General features: G+C 57.5%; 1 protein-coding gene across 2 annotated transcripts in view; it reads left to right on the forward strand.

The window, feature by feature from the left end:
• The window catches only part of CCDC88C (coiled-coil and HOOK domain protein 88C), a 109,328-nt gene that overhangs the window by 69,639 nt on the left and 14,739 nt on the right, over nucleotides 1–24,950 (forward strand). For both annotated transcript variants that reach the window (XM_037031126.1, XM_037031127.1), the window contains 13 exons: nucleotides 2,239–2,423; nucleotides 5,211–5,348; nucleotides 6,548–7,618; nucleotides 9,573–9,694; nucleotides 10,548–10,689; nucleotides 11,554–11,742; nucleotides 12,918–13,079; nucleotides 14,219–14,496; nucleotides 17,637–17,780; nucleotides 19,859–20,045; nucleotides 21,408–21,553; nucleotides 23,244–23,333; nucleotides 24,618–24,856. In XM_037031126.1, coding sequence (XP_036887021.1) covers nucleotides 2,239–2,423; nucleotides 5,211–5,348; nucleotides 6,548–7,618; nucleotides 9,573–9,694; nucleotides 10,548–10,689; nucleotides 11,554–11,742; nucleotides 12,918–13,079; nucleotides 14,219–14,496; nucleotides 17,637–17,780; nucleotides 19,859–20,045; nucleotides 21,408–21,553; nucleotides 23,244–23,333; nucleotides 24,618–24,856 — 3,093 coding nt within the window. The remainder of the gene's footprint in view (nucleotides 1–2,238; nucleotides 2,424–5,210; nucleotides 5,349–6,547; nucleotides 7,619–9,572; nucleotides 9,695–10,547; nucleotides 10,690–11,553; nucleotides 11,743–12,917; nucleotides 13,080–14,218; nucleotides 14,497–17,636; nucleotides 17,781–19,858; nucleotides 20,046–21,407; nucleotides 21,554–23,243; nucleotides 23,334–24,617; nucleotides 24,857–24,950) is intronic.

Consider the following 24,950-nt stretch of genomic DNA (forward strand, 5'->3'; position numbering starts at 1 on the left):
TTCAAGGGGTCCCACCAGTTCCAAACCTAAAATCGGTTCATTAAACTGCTAATCTGCGTGTGAAGTTCTCTCTGCGGTTTGGCATTGCTGGGGCCCAGGTGGGGGTCATGGGGATTCCCAGCTCTGGGAGTTCAGGTTCCTCGGGGAGGACCACTGCCCCCTGGTGGAACACAGAAGCAGTGCAGGCTGTCTGGGACCTGCTGGATCAAGTGCATTTCTGCTAGAGACCAGGGTGGCCCGTGGTGTTACAAAGCCTCCCCAACTTGACTACTCAAAGTCTCATTCTTGAGCCCCGTTAGGTCAGTGACCATCACTTATTCTTCGTGTTCCCCGCTCCTGCTGCTTAGCTGGCAGCTTGTGAACAAAGTGTGAGTGTGCTTCTTTCTGTAGGGTTGGTGTGGTGGCTTCCTGAGTCAGAAAGACCTGGTGTAAAGTCCTGGCTCCCCCACTGATTTGCTAGGCGGCCTCTTTTAAACCACAGTTTTCTTACCTGTGACACAGGGGTCATGAAGCTGCCTCCCGGGGTCGCAGCAAGTGTCTTGTGAGAGCGGACGGCCAAGTGGAGCCGTGCACCTGGCCCTCGGGGCACCTAGGAGGGCGGCTGTTCTTGCCACCCTTATCTTACTAAAAGATACAGCGTGACTCTGGTTCTTGGGGTGCCGGTGAGTGTAGCACCCAGTAAAGAGCCATCTGTTGTTTTCCTAATAAACGGTCCTGTCATCGTCCCAGCCTCCGGGGGCCTGGCCTTTACGGAAGAGGAAACGAGGTTTGTAATCAGTTCCATTGTTGAACTTGGAGAAGCTTCAGAATTGTTTTCCATGAGCGCAGAGCTCCGGTGTGAGACAGTGAGAAAGTTGGGGGGGCGCGGTGGTGGTAGCAGAACAAAGGAATGTATCCAGTGCCGCAGAACCGCCCCCTCAGAAACGGTTGAAATGGTAAACTCTGGCCTGTGCTGCACAGGTACCGTCCCAATGGTCACAGGTTGTGAACTGGGGGCATTGTAGTTGGGTAGTGCCACGTGTAGCTTTGAAGTCCTTCATGTGTGTTCATGTGCTAGGAACATGTGTGTTTGCACGTGGTCGGTGCTGGGGTAGAGGCGGCGCCAAGGGCAGCCCACCCACTCCACAGCGGTGCTGCCGGTTGCCTGAGGGCTTTAGAGCAGAATCTACCTCCCCGAGTCGACACCGCTGTCCTTGGTGGAAGGTGGGAACTCAGGGAGGGGCGGAGACATTTACTCGTCCCTGTGACCGTCCAGCATTGCCGAACACACACATGTGCCTTCTTGGAAAAGCCGTCCCCCGTACGTAACTCTAGCCTCCGGGTGGTAAGAAGCAGGTGGGGGCACAGCCGTGTTAGCAATGAAATTACCAGGATAGTAAGGCTCCCAGGACTGAGTGTGGCAGTGGAGGGACAGGGGAAGGGAACAGCCCGACCCCTCTCCCCAGGGCCTGCATACACACTCGTCCTGAGGAGGCCCCGGCCTTACCTGAAGTCCCGCACCTGCTCCTGGCAGGGTGGGGCCAGGCACCCCCATCCTTCTCGGGTCTGCGCTCCCTTCTCTCTCTGCCTTCAGGCTGTTTAAGAGCAAAGTAGAAAATCTGCCACCTTCTATCTATCTTTAGCTCATGTTTTCATCTCGCTTAGAATATTTAAAGCACTTGGGATACGCTGCCTTGTTCTTTTCTCAGTGTGGTTGTGAAATTACAAAGTGAAGCCTCAGCCCGAAGGACCTGGTCCAGGGGCAGCAGGTACCGGGCACGGGCAGCAGGTACCGGGTACGGGCAGCCTGTAGCTGCTTTGTCAGTTATGGTCCCGTCCCCCCCGCCCCCCCTGAGCCACCCAGACTCTGCCACTCTCAGCTGGCACGGAAAATGCCATCTGCCTCACCTCTGCTGGTCTCTGCAGTCCTGGACTGACGGTCAGGTTAGCAACTTGTAAAATGTGGTCCCCAGCAGTTTCCCGGTCTTGATCTTTTGCGCTGGCTTCTCCACCATCACCTGCTTTGTTCTTAAGCACTGGGCTGCTCTCCTAACGGACCCCACCTGAGCCAGCAGAGGGGTTGTGACTGCCTGAGGAACCTCAGGTGCTGACAGCAATACACCCCATGAAAAAAGGAGGGCACCCGCTGACCCGGGGGAGACCGACCCCGGCCCCTCAGACCTGAGGCTTGGGGCTGGGGGCAGAGAGCAGGCGCCGAGGCCCTTGGAACCCGGGTCCTGACCCCACGCTGTGCTTCAGCCTCCAGGAAGTCGTTTGTGTTCGAGCTGAACGAATGCGCCTCCAGCCGCATCCTGAAGCTGGAGAAGGAGAACCAGAGCCTCCAGAGCACCATCCAGGGGCTGCGGGACTCGGCCCTGGCGCTGGAGGAGAGCAGCCTCAAGTGCGGGGAGCTGGAGAAGGAGAACCAGCAGCTCAGCAAGAAGGTAACCAGGCCGTGTGGCTGGGACTCACGGGCAGGTGGGCAGCCAGCTGGAGCATCCAGGTGTGGCCGAGGATGCGCAGCTTCGAGGAATGCAGCGTCCGGTGCAGCCGCAGCCGTAATGGAGGGACAGAAGGAATCACTGAAGAGGCTCATGAGGCAGCATGACTTGTCGTGCCCCAGTGTGACCCAGACAGGATTCAGTTCTCTGCCCTTTCGCCTGTGAAGTGGGGTCAGTAACGGACCCACCAAATAGGTGCCATGAGGATCGTTTGGCGTCCAACACGTAGCACACACGTGATGAACAGAGGGCAGGGCCCTGTCAGAAAGCGTGGGGGGGCGGGGGCCATATGTGTGGTGGGGACCATTGACAGGCCGTTTCAGGGTGCTGCTGGTGGTAAAACAATGTCACTCTTCCCTTCTGGTGGACGGGGTGAGGAAGAAGAGGGTTGAACGGCATTTGCCTTTTGGGGAACCCTTGGGTCTTCCCAGTAGCAAGCACCATAGAAAACAGACGTTGTGGGGGACAGACACAAGCCAGTCTTTGTCCTGCAGTTACGAGGACTCGTGTTCACGTGGCAGGAAGGGCCACGGGGAGGCTAGGGACTGTCCCCAGGCATTGGTCATCCTGGGTCAGAGGGCATCAGTACATGCAGCCACACCACAATGGCACAGTGCACTGGGCTCCGAACACAGCACCTTGACTGGTGGCCGGACCCCAGATGAGGACGAGGGCAAGAGCCCCCTTGCTTGCTGATTGCCGCGTAGGACTGGTGCTTTCGGGCGTCTGGGTGTCTGCCCCATGAGCCCTGCCAGCGCCCTTTGCTGAGGCTGCACCAGCAGCGGGAGGGGACCCGGCCTGCACACGGGAGACCTGGGTCCCGCTGGTCACAGCTCTGCCTGTACTTTATCTCTGGGCGGGGCCTGTGAAGTGGTTTCCCCAGACCTCTCACGGGACGCCCGAGGTTCGGTTACCTGCTCTTCTTGTCCCTTTGAAGCATTGTTTGCCTTGCAGCAGGGTAGCTGCCAAATAGTTTGTCCTTTCTTTGTGGGACAATGTGGGAACCCCATCTCCCGTCTTGTCTCTCGGTGCAGAGCAGTGCAGGGAAAGCGACTAGACAGTTCGGGTTTTTTAGATTCACGTGGGCCTGGCACAGGAAAGGTCTTTATAGATGGCAGTTCGACCTCGGTCAAGATAAAAAAGAATGGACCTGTAGAAAGGTGGGCGCCTCCAGCTCAGCAGGCCCCCACAGGCCCACCACAGAAAGCCTGCAACCCGGCCTCTCCGGCCCAGCTCCCAGCAGGCCCCAGAGGTGACTGCCGACATGCCTCCTGCCCTCGGTGTCCACTCCAGTCTCTCCTTTGCACGGGCAGGACTGGCGGAGGACACGCCTACCTGACATGACTCCTTAGCCCCCGTCTCTCAAGTCCCACCCTCCTGCTTCCTCTTTGGATTAGTTCCCTGGTAGGGCCCCAGGGCAGCCCTGCCACAGCCCTTGGGAGGCACCTCTAGGATCAGGGGCGGCGGTGGGAGAGAGGTGCCGCAGTGCCCAGACCAGAGCTGCCCTGGGTCCGGCACCGGAGTCCTAAGAGGGCGGGCCTTTGCTCGCCAGTGCACTTTGGCCTCCTGTCTGCTCAGCCTACTCAGGCTTGGCCGCATCTGTCCTGACCCAGCAGGACGGGTTTGCTTTCTCTCCCGAGCCTGGCCCGTGATGGGTCCTCGCAGCCATCGGCTGGGCACCACAGGGCACGTGGCCCGACACTGACCCTCCTGGAGCACGGTCAGGCACGGCCTCCAGACAAGTCCAGGCAACACAGCCACCCTGGCAGGCATCTGAGCCAGGACACAGAGGCCTGGAGGCCCGGACCCCTGGTGCAGCTCGGCTCGCCCACCCCCCAAGTGTCACACAGGGTGCAGGTTCGCTTCGGTCTGAGACATCCGTGTGGACCAGAGTTCCCCAAAGCTAACTTCCTTCCCTGTGATTAACAATGCTTTTATAGGCCTCGGGGTCGGGGGGCGCCCATTCCCCACGTGTGACTCGGCATAGACGCTCTATGATGTCACGCCTTCAACCAAGAACCCCAGTTTTCAAAGGAAGAGGGGCAGCCCTTTGGGGACTTGTCACATGGACCCAAGAGTCACCCAGGGGCTGAGAGGCAGGTGACTGGCACCTGCGTGCTCTGGACACCTGGGCCTCACGAGAGCCCTCAGCCTAAGCCGGTGCTTCAGGGAGGACGGGAAACTCCTCAGGGCCAGAAGATTTATAGCAGCCAGATTTACTTGGGCCCCTCAGCCCAGAGAGCTCACCCAGGGGTACCAAGGTCCCTCGGGTGGATGGGAATAAGGGCCCCAGTTCTGTGGCAAGAACCAGAGCAGGGGGAAGATGGGGGTGTCTAGCAGTGGTGGGTGGGGCGGGAGCAGTCATGTCTTCGGCCCAGAAGCAACAGCAACCAGAAATGCAAAGGTTGGAATAACGTCTTTCTCTGGAGGAGAAGGGGCAGCAGGGTGGGGCCGTTGAGCACATGTCAGGGAGGGAGAGGAGCAGGAAGCTGGGAGGGAGGCTGACCTATTGGTACCTGTGACCGTTCTCTCTACTCCGAGCCAGAAGTAAACGGTGGGCTGAGTTCAGGGTCGAGCGGGTGTGGAAGTCACTGAAGGACAAGGCTTTTTTTCCCTTGAGAATAGGCCTGTTGACACGTGCCATGGGGCTGACAGGCCTCGGATTTGCTTTAAAACATGGTTCCCTTTGTGAAACTGACTTGGGCTCGGGCTGGGTCTTTGGCTCTGCAGATTGAGAAGTTGCAGACCCAGCTGGAGAGAGAAAAGCAGAGCAACCAGGATTTGGAGACCCTCAGCGAGGAGCTGATCAAAGAGAAAGAACAGCTGCAGAGTGACATGGAGACCCTGAGGGCCGACAGAGCCAGGCAGGTAGGCCATCCAGAGTGAATGCCCCCCGGCCCCCCCTGGTCTCCGTGAGGGTGTGCCCATGGTCAGAGCCGAGCCCTGGGCACTCAGCTGCGACACACGGGTTACCTGTCTCCTCGCTCGGCTGCTGCTCAGATCGGCCTCAGGGGAACAGGGCGGACTGTGCCTCCCAGGGACCTTGGCAGTCTTGCTCTTGATTGCCACGCCTTGGGGAGGGGGTGCTCCTGGCATGTGGTGGGTGGGAGCCAGGGATGCTGCTAAATGTCCTTCAGCACACGGGACAGCCCCACAAGACAAGGAGTGATCCCGCCCCAGTGTCCAGCATCTCACTGAGAAGCCTGGCAAACCTCCAGGGTTTGTGCCTGAGAAGGAGGCGGCCCAGGGAGGGCAGTGGCTGTTGTCCACCCCAAGAAACAGGCAGGAAGGAGGTGGTGGGGAAAGGGGCTGCAGGGAGGCCTCCCCAGGACCCTCCATTGGCATCTCATTAGCCAGACCTGCCCCCTGGCTACTGCTAGCTGAGTGGGGGCGGGGACGGTCAGGTGCTTGAGAGCAGACAAGGGGGGTTGGGGCAGTGCGAGAAGACAGGCAGGGCCCCCGCCCTGATCTGGCTTACAGTCTAGAGGCAGAATGACAGGTGGCAAGCCAGGTGACTTCAGATGTGTGCTATTGAGCTAATTGACATGGGTCCAGGGAGGGAATCCTGCTGGGCGCAGGGCTTCCCTGGGGAGCAGAGGCTCACGCTCAGTCCGGGAGGATGAGAAGGAGCCAGTGATGCTGGAGGTGGGGGGTGGAGCGGGGTGAGTATTCGAGGCAGAGGGAAGATGGCAGGGGGCGTCTCCAGGGGGAAGCAGTGTAGGGAGAGGCCACAGAGCTGGGCGGCCGGCTCCCCCAGCTCCCGCAGAGCAGGATGAAAAGCCCCAAGGGAAGTTGCTTTCACCATATCAAGTGCAAGGGGATGTGGTTTATGTTTCTCAGTCGTCCTGGCTGCTAATGGATGCATTTTGACTGGAACTGTCTCAGTGGGAATCACCTTGCCCTTCACCCCAAGTCCCTCTCGGGCCTCTGGGAGGTGTTAGGGCTTCCTCTGGGTGCAGGGTGTGGTGGTCTGTCAAGGCCTACACTTCTAGTCTGCCAGTTTGGCCCCGAACGCCGAAGTGGGCTCACACGGCCATCGGTGTCGCTCCCGTTGTGCTTCCCTGCAGATCAAGGATCTTGAGCAAGAAAAGGATCACCTCAACCAAACAGTGTGGTCACTGCGGGAGAGGTCACAGGTCAACAGTGAGGCTCGAGTGAAGGACATCGAGAAGGAGAACAAAGTCCTTCACCAGACAGTAACGGAGAGCAGCAGCAAGCTGAGCAAGCTGGGGTTCGAGAAGCAGCAGCTGCTGCGGGACCTGGAGCAGGCGAAGGAGAAGGTGGAGCGGGTGACGGAGCTGGAGAAGGAGCTGCACCGGCTGGAGCAGGAGAACGAGAAGCTGGCCCAGAAGGTCACCTCCCTGATGACGGCCACGGAGAGGGCGGACACCCTGGAGCGTGAGAGCCAGAGCCTGACGCTGGAGAACCGGAGGCTGCGGAAGTCCCTGGACACCCTGCAGAACGTGTCGGTGCAGCTGGAGGGGCTGGAGCGGGACAACAAGCAGCTGGACGAGGAGAACCTGGAGCTGCGCAGGATGGTGGAGACCATGCGCTTCACAGGCACAAAGATGGCTCAGATCGAGAGGGAGAACCAGGAGCTTGAGCGGGAGAAGGAGGAACTGAGGAAGAACGTGGAGCTGCTGAAGGCCCTGAGCAAGAAGTCGGAGCGCCTGGAGCTCAGCTACCAGAGCCTGAGCACCGAGAACCTGCGGCTGCAGCAGAGCCTGGAGAGCAGCGGCCAGAAGTCGCAGGCCCTAGAGCGAGAGCTTGGGGAGCTGGAGGCGGAAAACCAGACCCTGCAGCGGGACCTGGAGGCCCAGCGGCTCGCCAACAAGCAGCTGGAGCACTCCGAGACGGACAGGAAGGCCCTGGAGCAGGAGCTGGCCCAGCTGGAGAAAGACAAGAAGCTGCTGGAGAAGGAGGTGAAGCGGCTGTGGCAGCAGGTGGAGCTCAAGGACGCCGTCTTGGACGACAGCACCGCCAAGCTGGCCGCTGCCGAGAAGGAGGGCCGTGCCCTGGACAAGGAGCTGGCCCGCTGCAGGGATGCGGCCGCCAAGCTGAAGGAGCTCGAGAAGGACAACAGGGACCTCACCAAGCAAGTGACCATGCACACAAGGACGCTGACGACTCTGAGAGAGGTGAGCTGGGTGCAGGCAGCTCCCCCCCAGGGTGCCGCGGGGCCGGCGTGTTTGCTGGAGCAGCAGGACCTGCTGTGAGGGGTGTGCCTCGGGATAGAAGTGGGGCCGTGTCCTCTTTAAACGTTTTCCTGGTTCAACAGGACACTGCCGGACGGTAAGAAGAGCCAGGTGAAAACCAGCTGTTATCTTACTGCCTGGAGATAACAGTGCCCCGAGGTGGCTTCTTTTACTCCATCGTTTCTCCTACCCACGCATGCACACACACGATACCCTACTCTCTGTATCCCAGCCTGACTGTGTGCATTGTATTGATTATGCCTTTTCTTGTTACATCAGGTGGGCTTTAAGCCACGGTTTCTAATGGCTGCCAGAAATTAATGCTATAAATTTCCTGCAACTATTTTTTCAGCATCCAGGGTTGTGTCCAGTTTTTCCCACCATTTAAAATAACACTGCACATCCTTGCACGTGTCCACCTTCCCGGGTGTTGTACCTGTTTCGTTAGGATGCATCTCTGGGGGTGTAGTCACAGGATCAGAGAGTCTGCACGTTTTACGGTTTCTCAATAAGTGTGTTCTGCTCTCCCCTGGAACTTCTTGCACGAGTCACCCGGGCATTCCCTGGGAGTGTTAGGACAAGTAACTGCTCGAGTGAACAGCGTCTCTGAGGGGCCCAGCACAGAAGTCTAGTCTGGAGCAGGTGGGACTTCAGTGTGGCTGTTCCCAGGTGGCCCCCAGCACAATGACACAGGCACCTGGCTTGCTCCCTCCTGGGGTTCAGCCATCTCATAGTGGGGTCCTCCTCTGGCTCCTGTGTATGTAGCTGGCAGACGAGAAAGAGAGTGATTGAGAGAGAGCACGCTTCACGGGGCAGGACTCAGACTCTAGGGAGGCTGGGAAGTGTGCCCCAGTGGTGCCTTGCGGAGAAAAAGGAAATAGATGGGGTGAGCCCGGTCTCCGTGTTCACACGGGAGCGGCGCCAGTGCTGGCAGGCGAGTGTGCTGTGGACTGGCGTCACTGCCACAGCGGGCATGACTTAGCTTGGGCTGTGGTGACAGGCCACCCCAGAGGGGCAGCAGTGACCACTCAGGGCCTGCTTCTCACGAGAGTCCAGGTGACGCTCCTGGGAGCCTGTCACCTGTTCTCTGACTCAGTTTGATCTTTGAGCTCCAGCTCCCAGCAGAAAGTTTGGGCAGAGCCAGGGCAGGGGAGAGGCCTTGAGCCAGGTCCTCTGAGCTGCAGCTGGGAGGTGACCCCCATCGCTTCACCCCACAGCCCATGGGCTTCACCTGCCCACAGGGCGGCTGGGAAATCAGCAGGTGGAATGCATGCTTGGCGAGCACCATTCTCTGTTGCACCACTGATCCACGCCTTCAGATTTGGTGGGGGAGGCGGGCATGCAGGGAGCTGTGTCACAGGCAGAAATGGCGGCTGCCTGGAGAGCCGTGAAGAGGTGTGGAAGTACAGGTGGGCCAGACTAAGTCAACCACCTCAGGGAGAGCAGCACCCCTTCTGAAAAGTAAATAAAATCAGGATTTGAAATTAAATCTTCCTCCTGATGATACTTTTTGTTTATTCCAAAATCTCTGCAATGAACATTTAATTGTAGTACTCCCCAGAAAAGGCAATCGTGAGAATTTAAACCTACTACTCACAGGGCAACATACTGGTATTTCAGACACGTGTGTTTGAGGCACATTGGATCCACCCTGATGCTCGGCTCTGTGGTCTGGTCACCCACGACGGGAGAGGCTGGATGAGCATCGTCATCCCTTCTCTCTGGGGGACATCACTGAGGTTCACCTGTCCCCCTCCAGCTGCCTGCCCGGCCCTTGTGACACCTGAGTCAACCCTGACATGGGAAGGCAGCTGCTCAGCCTTGAGAATGGCCTGTGCCTGGTCCTCCCATCTCTGCAGGGCTCCTGTCCCACACCGTCCTCTCCTTGTCCCTGCAGGACCTGGTGCTGGAGAAGCTGAAGACCCAGCAGCTGACCAGTGAGCTGGACAAGCTGAGCCAGGAGCTGGAGAAGGTCGGGCTCTCCAAGGAGCTGCTGCTTCAGGAGGACAGCAATGACAGGTGAGGGCCTCCCCGTGTGGCTGCCGGCCCGACGGCTCGCACCCGTGTCCCCGAGCTCTGCGAGCTCAGATCTGGGTTTCCCCTGGAGCTCCCGGGGGAGAGGATGGAGGTCCTTTTGTCCAGTAAAAGGGCTTCTTCCATTACTTTCAACACACTGTACCTTTCAGAGTAGTTTTAGGTTCACAGCAAAGTCGAGGGGAAGGTACAGCGATTTCCCACGTGGCCCTGTTCCCCCTTATCAACACCCCCCTCCCACCAAGGTGGTGCCTTTGTGACACCTGATGAACCTGCATGGACACGTCACCCACCCAGAGGCCCTGGAACAACCTCCCTGCCCTCACCGTCCTCCATTCCACCTGCTCATCCCTCTCTCCCCCACCCCAGCCTTTACCCTTTTTAGTTTACTGCAGTCTTTGCCTGCAATGCTTTTTAAAATGATCTCATTTCTTCAAGAAAATCCAACATCTTAGACTTTCGCTGGACTTGAAACTGACAAGACCCACATGTTAGATAATATGACATCCTTTCAGTGTGGCCGCCTAGCCCTGTGACTTTGGGCAGATCGCTTAATCCCTCAGAGACTCAGTTTCCCCTTCTGTAAAAAGGCCCTGGTGACAACTCCTCCCTAAAACGATGGCCATGAAACTGCCCCGGTGACGTGTGAAGGTGTCACAGGGATGCCGGCCTGGGGAGTCCCAGGAGGGCTCTGGATGGGTGGTTTTCGGCTTCTGCAAACGTTCTGGGCTAAATGCTGCCCAAAGGAAGCCTGCTAGCTGGAGGGAGGTCAGGAGATCGGGAGCTTGTGGGTGGAAAAGGCAGACAGATGATACTGTTGTATCATTGTATTTTTCAGAAAATACAGGATTTTGGAGGGCAAGAATGAATCGGCGTTAAAAACAACACTGGCCATGAAGGAGGAAAGGATCGTGTCCTTGGAGGCGCAGGTGGAAGCGAAGGCCAACCTGAGCCACCAGCTGCAGAAGCAGCTCCAGGTGGTAAGAGCTGCCATCCGGGACGAGCTCTAGGTCCCAGCTGGGAGGCCCCTCCCCACCCTTTCCAGCCCTCCCCTGGGAGCAGAGGCACGGCCTGGGTGCCCAGGTCCTAGAGCAGGTGTGGCTGAGCTGCAGGGCTCCTGAGGGAGCGGCTTCCAGGTCACGCACACCGGGGCTGGGCAGCACCAGGGAGGTACCAGAGGCCTGGTGGGGAGAGGAGGCAAAATCTGGGGACGCCGATGAGAACTGCTGAAACCTCGGGCACTGGGCACCAGGCCCAGTCTCATGGGTTCCTCAGATGAGACAGGCACAGGTGCACGGAGGCTTGTAAGGATGTGCATGTCTGTTCTTGGCGCACATGTGCTGTCCACATGCCTGCACACACATGCTCTCCACACATGCTCTCCACACATGCTCTCCACACATGTGCATATAGGTATTTGATTATTGCTTTTTTATGAAGCCTGGCACATTTGGTTGCGAGGTTGGATCTAGAGCAAAGCGGATCTAGACCTGGGATGGGCTTTATAGCATCACCTGGTTCGTGTTCCCAGGGTCACCTCCATTTTATAGACAGTTGAGGCTCAGGGATGTGAGAAGACGGCCATTGTTGTGTGGCCGTGCCAGGACTGAGGCAGGATGGGGTCCCAGGCCACTGCCCCTTCTGTTGTCTTCAGAAAGAAGGAAAACTATACAGGACAGAGGTGACATGCGCCCCCAGTAAAAGCAAAAGCAGGGCGTCTGCCTCATTGACGCTGGGGCCGGGCGAGGGTGGGGTTTGGTGTGGGCCATTCCCGGCCACTAACGCGGGCCCTGAGCCGGGCCTCTTCCTGCCCCACACCTGCCTCTGTGCGCCCCTGCCCGCAGCTGCAGCAGGAGTGTGAGGTCCTCCGGCGGAACCAGGAGGAGGGGAAGCACTTGCAGAATTCTCTGAAACACCCCGCGGGCACATTGGGGGCTGGTCACCAGGGCAAGGAGAGCTGGGGGCCGAGCCACAAGGAAGCCACGATGGAGCTGCTCCGGGTGAAGGACCGGGCCATCGAGCTGGAGCGGAACGTGAGTTGGCTGCCCCAGCCCAGGGTGCTCAGAGAGAGGCCATCCTGTCTCTTGTCCCAGGGAGACCCTGCCATCCCTGGAAAGGGCACCAGATGTGGAATCTGTTGAGACTTCTCTGGGTGCAGCTGGACACTCACTGAGTTGTCCTGGCAAGTCCTCAGAGCTCGTTTTTCCTGGAGTTGCCCTTAGCATTTCCACCACAGGGGGCGCGCTCTCATTTTCCCATGGCGACTGGCCACCTGCTTGCCCCTCAGAGTTGGCCTGTAGCTTACACCCCGGGACTGTGTTTGCTTGCCTCTCCTGTGTGTGTCAGAGCTGTGTTCTGGGGGTGGCCAGCCATGACCCAGCGCCTGCTTCTGTAACTAAGGTGTTACTGGGACACAGCTGTGCCCTTTGTTGATCTGTCGTGTGGGCTACTTTCCCAGCGGCAGCTGGGCTCAGTGCTTGGGGTGGAGACCACACGGCTGGCCCACCCAAACGTTTACTGTGTGGTCCTGTAGGGAGAAAGTTGGTCAGTGGACATCTGAACGCCTGGTTTTATCTCACTCGCCCAGTGGTGGTGGGAAGCAGGTAGTGACGGTTCTCATCATGCGACATGAGAAAGCTGAGACCGAAGAGTTTTGAGACTAGACCCGAGTCCCATGGTAGTAGGCAGCTCACGTGACCTTGAAACCCAGGTGCCCCGGCTCCTGGCCCAGCTGGTGGCATGTTTGACGAGGTCTTTATCAGCCCGTGGAACACGAGCCGCCTCGTTCCACCTGCTGTCAGTTCCGAGGGGGGTGAGGCTGTGCCGCGGGCTCAGACTCAGCCTGTGTGAGCAGCTCTCCAAGTGCTCTCAGCCGTTCGGCAGAAAACAAAAGAAACGAGAGAACAGGCGAAGCAGCTCCAGCTCACCTTCGTCTCGTAGTCGTGTGCTCGCTTCTCATTCGCACTCATGCCCAGAATCCCTTTCAGGAGTATTTTTCTGTCTTGAAAGCACATACTTCCCCAATTAGAGGTGTTTGGGACCTTTCCCCGCCCCAGTTCTGTTGACTGCTTTTTCCAAGAGAGAAAATGTTGCTTCTCTGACCTGGTGGACCCTGGCTTTGGTCCCCAGAGCATCGGGTCCTGAGGGTCCCTTACAGCCTAGGTCCCGCGTGCCAGCCGGCGTGTGACACCCTCGTGCCTTCCCCTAGAATGCCGCTCTGCAGGCCGAGAAGCAGCTGCTCAGGGACCAGCTGCAGCACCTGGAGACCCAGAACGTGGCCTTCAGCACTCAGATCCTGACGCTGCAGAAACAGAGCGCTTTCCTGCAGGAGCACAACACCACGCTGCAGACGCAGACGGCCAAGCTGCAGGTGAGGGCCGGGCGGGTGAGGGCCGCAGGTGGGTCTAGCCTGCAGACCAGCCCTGGGCTCACCAACTCCCAGCAAGCGACACAAAGCGTGGGAGGGGGACTGGGGGTTCTGTTGTGTTTTACTTTTAATGGGCTCATTGTAAACAGTGGTGCCCGGCCTCTGAGTCTTTGAAGGTGGTGACAGGTTGATGAGCTGTGTTCGGTGACGGAGCATGTGGCTGCTGGGGCTGAAAGCTTTTTTTTTCCCTTCAGCCTTGTCTGTTTACCAGAGTCTGTTTCTTGACCCATTATTAGGAAAGAAATTCTGGGATCAACTAACTTTGGTTCCCCTGCAGAACCTGCAGAGCCTTTTAAAAGCCACGCTGGCCTTTAATCTCCACAAGGCTCCCGGGCTGCTGAGCGTGTCTAGCAAACTGGGGTTCCAGGCCACGTGGGTTAGGGTGTTGGTTTGTAGTTGCGGATAACAGATTGTGGGGAAATGAGCTACCATTCAGTTGTGCAGTTTCTGAGAAAAGTGTTTGAAAATAGGTAACTGACAGGCAGGGACAACATGCAGGAAACCACTGCGTGGGCAAAGAGGTTGGGGTTTGTTCTTTAGTAAAGATCAAGGAGGTGTGGGGCTGCAGTTTGGCCTGTGTGGTGGTTGACATGTTGTCCGGTTTTGATACCGGGGCAGCCTGGCCCCTGAGTGAGTGAGGACGGTTCCTTCCTCTTCAGTGTTCTGGGGGTTGTGGATGTGGTCAGAGGGCGTCCTGTGAATACCAGGTTAAATTGGTTGGAAATGGTGTTCAGGTATTCGATATCCTGACTGATTTTGTGTCTACTTTTTTTTAAAAGTAGGCTTTTAAAAATAGTCAACGGGGGCCCCCAAGGAGCTTATCTAGAGAAAGGACATAATTTGCCCAGAAGGTCACGTTTGTGGATTGGGGCATAGGACTGCATTCAGTGCCGTGCGGCAGTTCATTTGTGCTGTCCCGGTAGCACTGGCCTCAGCCCGGCTGGGTGTTGCCTGCCCTGACGGTCCCTTGACCTGCTCTTGACTTCTCACAATGTGTGGGGACACGGGGTCTGCGGCTCCCCAGGGCCTGCGGCTCCCCGGGGCCTGCACCCAGTGAGGCGTCACCGTCTCCCTCCCGGCAGGTGGAAAATTCCACTCTGACCTCCCAGAGCGCCTCACTCACTGCGCAGTACACGCTGCTGCAGAACCAGCAGGCGGCCAAGGAGAGCGAGCTCGAGAACGTGCAGAAGCAGCAGGAGCAGCTGAAGGCCGCCTACGAGGCCCTGCTGCAGGACCACGAGCACCTGGGCGCGCTGCACGAGCACCAGTCCGCCGAGTACGAGGCCCTCATCCGCCAGCACAGCTGCCTGAGGACGCTGCATCGGAACCTGGAGCTGGAGCACAAGGCGCTCGGGGAGAGGTGCGTGGGGCGGCTGGCGGGCTCCCTTGGGTCCTGTCCCCACTCCACTCTGGCCCGTCACGGTGCCTAGACCTGCTGCCTCAGTATCTGGGGCACTGAAACGTTCCCAGAGAGATCAAACGTCACCCTCAGCGATGTGGAGTTTGTGTAGCTGGGGGGCAGGAGGGTCCCGGGCGGAGAAGGGTGGGCACAGCTATTCCCAGCTCAGAGAAACCTCGTGTCAGCATTGGGGTCCCCACTCCCCTGAGGATCCCCACCCCTTCTTCCTTTTCTCTCCAAACCAAGAGCAAGGAGAAGTCCACACAGCTGCATTTTCCAGTTGCATGCCTCACCTGCCGGCCCAGGCCTTTCCTTCCCTCTCAGAGTCTGAGCTGCTTTTTTTGTTTTAACTTCCAATTTTGGAAACTCGTAAATGTGTAAAAATAGAATAGTACAGCGAAAACCCTGTGTGCCTGTCACTCAGCATCAGCACTCTGCCGTTCGATCTTGACCTCCCACTCACCACCCTCTCCACTTTTCAGGTGAAATAGGTGTACATTAAAATGCACAAATCTTGACTTTGCTCACTTGACAAATCGGGGCTTTGTGTGCCCTGAGTCAGCCACGTGGCCTGAGCGCCCTCCCAGTGGTTCCTGCTTGTTCCGGGCCCCCGGGGCAGTGCGACGTGCGAGGGACTCGAATGCGGGAGAGAGCGGGAGAGATGTGTCCACTTGGACCAGGGCAGTAGGGAGCGGCTGTCCACTTCCTGTGCTCGTGACACGTCCCTGCTAACAGTGTCTTCCTTGACTCGGCCTCCCTAAGATGCTAAGCAGACCTTGGGTCTTTAGCAGGAGCATCTGAAGTGCAGGGAGCTTCCGTCATGGAAGCTCCGGGAACTCTGAGCTTTGGATTCAGGGAACTCTGGGAGCCAGCAGAGCCTGGTGAGGGCATCTGATGATGCTGTTTTTGGGGAGGGGGGTGAAGGCTTTCATTTATACACTTACCCAGGGCTTCCTGTGACCTCTCTCTCCAGGGCCTTCCACCCCCTCTACCATCCGCCCAGATCCCCATCCTTCATGGGCACAGAGATGTCTACGCCTATTAGACTGGGTTTCTTCCAGCCAAAATGAACATCTTCTGCCTCTTGGTGTTTCCACCTCCCCCTTCCCCATCCTGTACTCATACAGTGCGTAGCGAGTGTCTGCTGTATGCGAGGCGCTGTGTCTAGACGTACCCAGCTGACCAGTAATGTGGAGGAAAAAGTGTTCACACACTCTGAAACCAGCGTGGTGCCCACCCCTCACCGGGCACTTGTCCTGGATGTCCTATTCTGTATGATAACAATGTCCTTGTATTCGTAACATCCATTCAGACAGGGAAGGTTTGTGCAGGTGGAATATGCCTGGCTCTCAGGGAGGAGTTCGGTATTATTCTGCCTGTAGGTTCTTGCTTGACAGACACGCAGACACGTTTTACTTGGTAGTTTTGGCTGGTTGGACAGATAGCTGGAAGCCCCTTGGTCTGTCTGAAGCAGGGCTACAGGTTTAAAGATTTTATTTTTTTTTTCATTTTTAAAGATGGGAAGGGAGGGAGACAGGGAGAGAAACATCAATGTGTGGTTGCCTCTCACGCACCCCCTACTGGGGAACTAGCTTTCAACCCTGGCACCTGCCCTGAATGGGAATCGAACCAGTGACCCTTTGGTTCACTGTCGGTGCTCAGTTCTCTGAGCCACACCAGCCAGAGCAGGGCTGCTGGTTTGGAGGTTTAGGTGCCTGGAACACAGGGATGGTGGCTCTGAATTCATGTCGTTTGGCCCTTCAGTCAGACACCACGCGTTCCCACACGTTTACCTGGGGTCAGGCCTCGTGCTGGGGCCTCACCAGGCAGTGAGCGAGACTCACGTAGTTTCTGCCTTGCAGTTGGGTTGGCAGGAATGTGCTTGGTCCGTGTGCTTTTCCTGGTCATTACAACAGGGAAGCAGGAGTTGGGGACCCTAATGGTCTTGGCCCTGATTTGTCAGCTCTGGATGCATTGTTCCAGAATCGTTAGCCCTGAAAGCCAGCAGAGCCCCCGCCTCCAGCTTTCCACGACACCACATTGGGGCAGCCTCTGAGATGTCAGAGGGGGCTAAGCCACACAGCCCCCCTGGGGCAGGTTTCTGAATTCGAGTCCCCACAGCTGTGGCTGCAGTCAGATGCGGAAGTGCAGCTGATGCGGGGATGGGGCACCTGTGGACAGAGGCCGAAAATGCTGGACCGCTGGGCGGTCTCTGTCAGCCTGCCCTTGAGCAGGGAAAACTCAGGAAGGGGGTCTGGAAAGGGATTTGCCTGAATGGGGAGATCGGGAGGTGATGACTGAGTCACCACCTTGGCCCTGGGGGAGCTCCCGAGTCATTCCTGAACACAGAAGGTTCCAGCAGGCAAGAAGAACAGCCTGGGGCTGGTCCAGAGTCATCCCTGTACTCTGCTGCCTCCAGAGATGGCTGCGTGGGAACCTGTGCGGATTGAGACGGGAAGGAAATGAAAGCCCCCAAGCTGGGAGGGGAGATGTTGGGGAGGGTAAGGGCTGGGTTGGGGATGCCTTAATGAATGGGGGGCTGTGCGCGCACGTGTGTGTGTGCACAACTGGCCCCTACAGCTGCTTGGCCCCCACCCGGCAAGCCTCTGGCCTCCGACATGGCCCGACACAGAACGGGAGACTCACTGTGCCAAGCTGGGTGGAGGGCTTACCCAGGCCCCTGTGAGGGGGATTAGCTGTTGCATTCAGCTGCGTATGTTGTGGCTTCTTTTAGATGCATTTGTGCTTAGTGAACCCCCTTGTAACCTAAATGTAACTCCCTATGAGAAAGGCTTGGAGTGCAGAAAGCAGTCACAGTGTTCCCAGTGGGCCAGCGGAGGATGTTGGCTTTGATGGGACTAGAAAGGCCCACGGAGACACATCGGGTGGGAGAAGAACTCTGCCCCCCAGAGCTGGCCGGGCCTGGACATTGTCCCGGACGTCTGTCCCCATTACTGTTCTCCCGTTTCTCTGCTGTCTGACCGCGCTCCCTGCCCATCCCCGTCCTCCTCGGCTCTGCAGAGAAGCTGCCTTGGGGTGGGGGGGGGCTTTGCCGTCTTCTGGGGTGTCCGTCCCCAGCAAGCATGCTTCCCCCCCGGCAGGCACGAGGACATGCTGAAGCACAAGGCAGAGTTGGAGGAGCTGGAGAAGGTCCTGAACACCGAGCGGGAGGCACTGCAGCAGGAACAGAGGACGAACGCCATCGCAGTGAGCGAGAACCAGAGGCTGCAGGGAGAGCTGGACAGGTACCCGCCCCCAGGCTGCAGCAGGTCCTGGGATTTCTCAGACCGCCCCCTCCTCCCCCGACTCAGCACCCGCTGGGCTTCAGGCCAAGTGAGTCTCCAGTGATGTGTTTTCCACAAACCCCATCACGGTCATAGCTGGATGGTAATGGGACTCCAGCTGGTGGCCGGGACGGTGTGTCGTCTCAGTGTGGATAACCTTGGCCTGCACACTGGTGACGGCAGTGACTATGGGGCACGGGCACCTCCATCGGTCTATGGTCCTCATTCACGGGTTCCCCGTGTGTGAATTCACCTGCCCACTGAGGTGCACATGTGACCCCCAGTCAGCACTCGTGGCCTTTCGTGGGCATGGCCAGAGCGCCCGACACCAGGGTGGTCTGCTCCTGCTGCTTCTGTACTGGGCCTCAGGCTCCCACCCCAAGTCGGCTCTTGCTCTGCCTGTGAGTGTCCTTCCCGGGGTCCCTCCAGTGCCCTGGTGTTCTGCCACACTTTGTGCCTCGGGTGGCGGTTTCACCGTTTGAAAAGCCCCCCAAGGGCAGGGCTGTGTGAGCCTCACGGGAATGTGTGGTCACTGCGGGATCCTCAGGCATGAGGCACACTGGCTGTCAGTTTGTCACAGAAGGCACCTTCCGGTCTGGATCAGGGGACAGCAATGTGGCCAGAGACTCCCAGGAACCTTTGGAAACAGTTTCAATTACATTCAGTCACGTTCGAGGTGATGCAATAGAACATCCAACTGCAAACAACAAGGTCGTTCTTACCCTTTTTCTTTTTAACAAACAAGAAAAGGGGCTCGGAGAGGTTAAATAGCTCGTTTGAGGTCAGCGCCCCCAGGTAGCAGCACAGTCAGGATTTCAGTGCAGGGCTTGTCTCCACGAAACCTGGAGGCGTGGCCACAGGAAGTGCTTCCTTCCCACAGCCTCGTTGTAACATGTATGGAGGGGCCACACACTGGGGTGCCTGGGGGGGGGGGCAGGCGCGAGGTTTGGGGGGCTGTCCTCGACAGACCAGACCAACAGGCAGAGCACACGCCTGGGAGGCGGCCCGGGCTGCCGGGTCGTCCTTTGTTTATGCTTTTCTCTTTGGAGAGGCTAGACATCTCAATGGTGATAATGAACCTTTAAAATTTTTAAATGATAAACTGATGAATTAAAAAACAAGACAAAGCACCATGGTGTGGGCCAAGCGAGACACATCTGTGTTCACATTGAGTCCACAAGCCTCCATTAGTTTGAGCTTTTCTGAAATAAATCTTTCCCCAGGCAACCCCAGTTGGATGGTGGTGGTGATGGTGGTGGTGATGATGGTGGTGGTGGTGGTGATGATGGTGGTGGTGATGGTGGTGGTGATGGTGGTGGTGATGGTGGAGATGATGGTGGTGGTGGAGATGTCAGTGGAGTCACGTCATACCCCAGCATCTCATATTTTATTTTTCTCAGGAGTTGAAATTAGAAAGGGGCTTGGAACTGGGAGAGGAGTTGGGCACAGACATGGAGTTTCAGAGCAAAAATGTTCTGATTTAGTGTTTTTAAAAGTGGGTTTTAAAAAAATCCTCACCAAGGATACGTTTATTGATTTAGAGAGAGATGCCGACGTGAGAGAGAAATGTTAGTCTCTCACATTGATGGGCACCCCAGCTGGGAATTGCGCCGCAACCCAGGCACGTGCCCTGACTGGGATTCGAACCCATCACCGCTCGGGTGCGCGGACGACACTCCAACCAGCTGAGCCCCCCCAGCCAGAGAGGGCTAAAAGTGTTGTAATAGAAGAAACTTTTTTTCACGTAGGCAACTATGCCAAGGCCTTAAACACAGGATTTTTGACAGTGATGTTCTGTTGAAGCAATGCCAGACTCTGCCTGTTCCGTCTTCCCCAGCCCAACGTGGGGGCACCTTCATAGAACCCCAGCAGACGTGGATTGAAAATTGCTGCTTTTGCTCACCACCCCCCTCCCTCACTTAAGTACACATGAGGACGGCTGAGGCCCAGAGGGGCTGCGGGGTTGTGTAAGGGTGCACAGCTGGGACGGAGCCTGGGCGTGCCCCTCAGCCCTTGGCCTCGTGGCTCTCCCCGCCCAGGGTCACCTTCCTGCACCAGCAGCTGAAGGGGGAGTTCGAGGAGCTGCACACGCACACCAAGGAGCTGAAAACGGCGCTGAACACCTCGCAGCTGGAGCTGAACCGCTGGCAGGCCCGGTGCGACGAGCTGAAGGAGCAGCACCAGACCATGGACATCTCGCTGACCAAGCTGGACAACCACTGCGAGGTGAGGCCTGGGGCCCCATCCGCCAGGAGGTCACACTGAGGCCAGGAGGGAGGCAGAGGCGTGTGAAGGGACCGAACACCGTGACTGGCGGGGGCGCGTCAGCAAACACCTTCATCTGCTCTTTGCTTCCTGCATGGGCGGGCGGTCATCGTTTTATTCCTCCCCACTCTGTGCCCACCTGTGTCACCTCATTTAACCCTCACAGTGGCCTGGGGTTCCCATTCTTACCCCTCTCAGGTTGTGGGTGGGAGCCCAGTGTGTCTGCAGCCAGAGCTCGCGACTTTCCTGCCCCGCCCCGAGCACGGCTGCCCCAGAGCAGGCGCTGGCTGGCCTTGGCCCAAAGTCGGCTCCAGCCTGGCCTGGCCTTGTGCGTCTGCACCAAGAACAGCGTCGACACGTTTAAACGGTTGGGACACATCAAAAGAAGGAGAGTGGGTGACAAGTAAAGAGACTGCGAAACTGAAATGTCCGTGTCCACAAGTAACGTTTGTTTTTTTACCACGCAGCCCCACCCGTGCGTGGACGTCTGTCTCTGGGGCAGCTTTTCTGCCGTGATGACAGAGATGAGTGGTTGCATTAGAGACCGCTGTCCTGAGAGAGCCCTAGATACTTACTTTCTGGCTCTTGACAGAAAAAGCACGCCAAACCTCTTCCAGGGCAGAGCTGACCAATAGACATAGAATGCAAGCTGCCCTATGTAATACAAAATTTTCTACTCGCCATGTTAAAAAAGTAAAAGGAAACAAGTGGGATTAATTTTTAAAAGATTTTTAAAATTCGTGTTAGTTTTAGAGAGAGAGGAAGGGAGGGAGACAGGGAGAGAAACATCAGTGTGTGGTTGCCTCTCACCCTCCCCACCCCCACTGGGGACCTGGCCCGCAATCCAGGCATGTGCCCTGAGTGGGCATCAAACCCTTTGGTTCATAGGCCAGCACTCAACCCACTGAGCCACACCAGCCAGGGCAGGTGGGATTAATTTTAATGATGTATTTTATTTAGCTCATATCTAAACTGTCACAGGTAACCCAAAAAAAGCTTATTGGTGAGATTTTACATTATTTTTTAAAACAGTTATTAAGTCTTCAGACTCAGTCGTGCATTTGTGCTAATGTCACGTCTCAGCTCGGACTGGCTGCAGTTTCAGTGCTCAGCAGCCACGCATGGCCCTTGGCTGCTGGGTTGGGCGGCCCCGTTGCAGAGGGCCACCCCGTGTCACTGGCCGTGTCGGCCCTTCCACCTGGTGCCGACCACGCTGACACGGCCCTCTCCGTGCATGTGGCCTTCGTCTTCTGTGGGAGGTGCGCCCCCAGCAGCAGGGACCGGGGCGCCCCGTGTGTGAGACGTCGTTGGTCTGTGTTTCAGCTGCTCTCCCGTCTCAAGGGGAACTTGGAGGAAGAAAACCACCACCTCCTGAGCCAGATCCAGCTGTTGAGCCAGCAGAACCAGATGCTCCTGGAGCAGAACATGGAGAGCAAGGAGCAGTACCACGAGGAGCAGAAGCAGTACATGTAAGGGGTGTGGGCAGGCGCCTGTCGGCAGAGGGGCCCTGGTGTGCTGGGCACAGAACCGCCTGGGTGCGGGGTGTCTTGGGGACAAGGGGACAGACAATCTTAGTGGCGCATCCTTGCCTGGTTTTCCATTGAGTCGTTCTAGGTTTCTGTGAGTAGGGGTGATTGGCTTTTGTGTGCTTTTCAAGACACTGCCCACTGCCAGCAGCTGCTTAATCTGCTTTGGGAATTAAATTCACTTTAAAAAAAACACCACAGTGGTTAAAGAGAGGTCTGGGATTCAGATCGGAGGCTGAGCCCTTTCTGTCTGCATCTGTTTTCCTGAGCGAGCTGGGTAGTGCATTGTGTGTGCCGTGGCTGCCCTCCGCCCGCAGTGTGCACGAGGTCCCGGCTTCGGCGTAGGCCCCAAGAGGTGTCCAGGACCACTTTCCTGGGCACCAGAAACTAGTAGGGGTGGAGGGGTGCGAGCAGAGCTCTGTGCACACCACACAGATGTTGAGCTTCGTGGGGTGTAGAGGGAAGCGTGGTGGTGGGAATTGGGGGTTCTGCTGCTGACCCAGGTGGGAGGGGGCGTGAAGATGGAGCCCAGCGTGGTCTGGGGGCAGGGAAGGTCCAGGGAGCGCCAGGAGGGAAGGGTCCCATGGCAGCTAACAAGTCGGACTCACTGGGAAGTGAGCGTGTAAGGGATGCTGGGTGACGGGGCCTAGGGAGCTGCCAGACTGGGGGTCAGGGGGAAGAAGAACCTTGGTACCCGGTGCTTTGGAAGTCAGGTCATCTAAGATGTATCTTGTGGGTCCAGGGTGGTCCTCACCCCTCCATGCTGATGGGACTGTCCTTCCTTGTGGTCAGGAAAGAGATGAACACGCCATCCGTCCATTCCGGGAAGGCCAGACTCCCTCCCAGTAAGCAGGGCTGCCCTCTGGCGGCCCCGGGCTCAAGGGACGTCTCTTTGGTCCTTCCTGTGTCTTTGAAAATGTGAACTGTTTTCCAATATTTAGAAATCAAGAGATTTTGCCTCACAAACTGGGTTTCTGGGTTCTTGGAGGGAAAAAAAACATCAGAAGATCCGCCCCACCCAGGGCAGTGCCCTGTTTGCTGAGCCCGGTTCATTCCCTAGTGGCACTAAGCGTGGCTCCCACTGTGCCCCCCGGGCTTTCCAGGCCCGCTCTGCTCCCGTCTGCCGTGTCTGACTCCGGAAAGGCCTGAGTTTGCTTCCCGGGACTTGGTATCAGAGACCCAGCATTGGAATGGCTCCAGTCAGAGGTCTGACTTTGTGAAGGTGACTTTGTTGTTGACCGGAATGCCCATCACACTCACCAAGGGCGGACCCCTCCCCTCCCCCCGAGGTGCGGTAAACCTGCGCCGGCAGGAGTTAGCTCAGCCCTGGGTCCGACTCCGAGTGCCCAGCATCCGGAACCGACCTGGCCAGGAAGGCCTCGGGGTCTCCCAGCTTGAGTTTTCCGTCGGTTCAGAGCTTGCTCTCCTGAGTTGATGTTCAGCCTTTGGCAGGTCTCCTCGGGGGGTCAGGGGTCCTGGGCGCTTCTGTCCATGTGTTCCCACCTCGGCGATCGTGCTGGTCATGAGCGCCGTGGTGTCTGAATCCCAGAAAAGGACCCAGGCTGGGCTGCTGAGTAGATTTGTGTGTTTTCTTTTAAAAACCAGACTGGTTTTTCTCTCTCCTCTGTCACAGAGACAAATTAAATGCTTTACGGAGACATAAGGAGAAACTGGAAGAAAAAATCATGGACCAGTACAAGTTCTATGACCCTGCTCCAAAGAAGTGAGTCAGCTTAAATTTCAGCAGCTTAAACGCAGGGCAGAAGACATGCTCGGTCACGTGTAGGAGCGAACTGCGGCCAGTTGGTGGGCTGTGTCTCTGCCGGCTGCCGTCTGGGTGCAGGCCCTGCCAGCGCGGGAAGAGGGTGGGGTCTCTCCTTTCAGCCCTGCTCCCTGTGCTCAGGGTTTCCACTGAGGCCTGGTGGCTGCCAGCTGGCCACGAGCCCTCTTAAGAGGGCAGAGGGCCTGGTTTTACAGCCAGGAAAGCTCTAGTATCAGGCTTTGTCTCGGGATTTAACAGGACATGGAAAACCATGTTTCTGTTTGGGAAGGAAGCTTGGGCCAGGCCCCTGGTCCCACACCCGTGGTCTTCAAACATGGGAACCTTGGGCCTTAGCTGATTGCCTTGGGATTCACCGGGCCCGGGGCGGCTTCACAAACACATTCTGTTCTCCAGAGAGCTGCCGCCCCACTGTGGGCTGGCTCGGTCTCTGGGGCTGCCGGCACCCAGGATGCAGGGCTCCCCTGGGCCTGAGCCCTGGGAGCAGGCCCTTCACTGCCCCAGCCCAGCCTTGCAGGCAGAGTCTCCCTGGATCCCGCAAGGCCTCTCTGTTGAGGCCACAGAACCAGAGCTTCAGAACCTCTGCCTGAACCTTCTGTTGGCAGAGAAACTGGGGCACGATGAGAACATTGAGGGGTCTGTGTAGGCACAGGACTGTTCAGTGGCAGAGCGGGGACCAGAACCATGCTGTGGTTCTTGTTGCGTGGGAATGCCACAGGTTCCGGTCAGCTGCGGTGCGCTGCTTACCTTGTAATTCAGCCCACTCCTCCCTGCTGTCTTCCCCCCACCCGACTCCTCAGTGCCAGGGAGGGTCAAAGTGTGCCAGCTTACAACACTAATTAACAGCCCCACCAGAAAACAAGGAGGTTCCTGACTCTCCCAGAAAATGGCATTTCATGGGGAAAATTGTCACCAAACCTAGGTCAGATGGGCCCAGCAGCACTTCCTCTGTCTCGCACAGATACCCAAGCACTGAGAGCTGTGTGTGAAGTTCAGTTTTCCTGAGGGGCGAGTGTGGGCTTCTGCCGCCCCTGGGTCGGTGCGGATTAACTGCGAATTATGCCCCCACCGCGTGAGCCCCAGACACAGTGATCATGGTGGCGGCGAAGAGCACCACCATTCTGAGCCCCACCTGGATGGCCAACCTCCCAGGCCGGTTAGGGCCCCAGGGACCTGCTGGAGGGGCAGTGGGAGTCGGCTGTGTCCTAAAAACCCACTTCTAACTAGGAAAAACCACTGGATTGGAGCCAAAGCCTTAGTCAAATTCATCAAACCAAAGAAAGAAGGTTCCAGAGAACGACCGAAGTCAACCGCAGACGACCCTCCCTGGCCGCTGGAGTCCTTGGACCCAGCCTCACCCTCAGCTTCTCAGCCTCTCAGGTCACAGGCAGAGCCCCCCGAGGCCACCCCGTTGGGCTCAAACAGCGTAGAAGAGCGAGACACCCACAACGGGCCCACGGGAAAAGGTAGGAGGGGCTGCCTGGCTGCAGGCGGGGAGGGAAGGGGTGGGTCTCGGGTCTTCCTCGTGGACAGTGTAGAACCAGTGTGACAGTGTGTGGA

The sequence above is a fragment of the Sturnira hondurensis genome, unplaced genomic scaffold (assembly GCF_014824575.4).
Source record: "Sturnira hondurensis isolate 20B ecotype Veracruz unplaced genomic scaffold, ASM1482457v3 Scaffold0021143, whole genome shotgun sequence".
In the NCBI taxonomy this organism is placed as follows: domain Eukaryota; kingdom Metazoa; phylum Chordata; class Mammalia; order Chiroptera; family Phyllostomidae; genus Sturnira; species Sturnira hondurensis.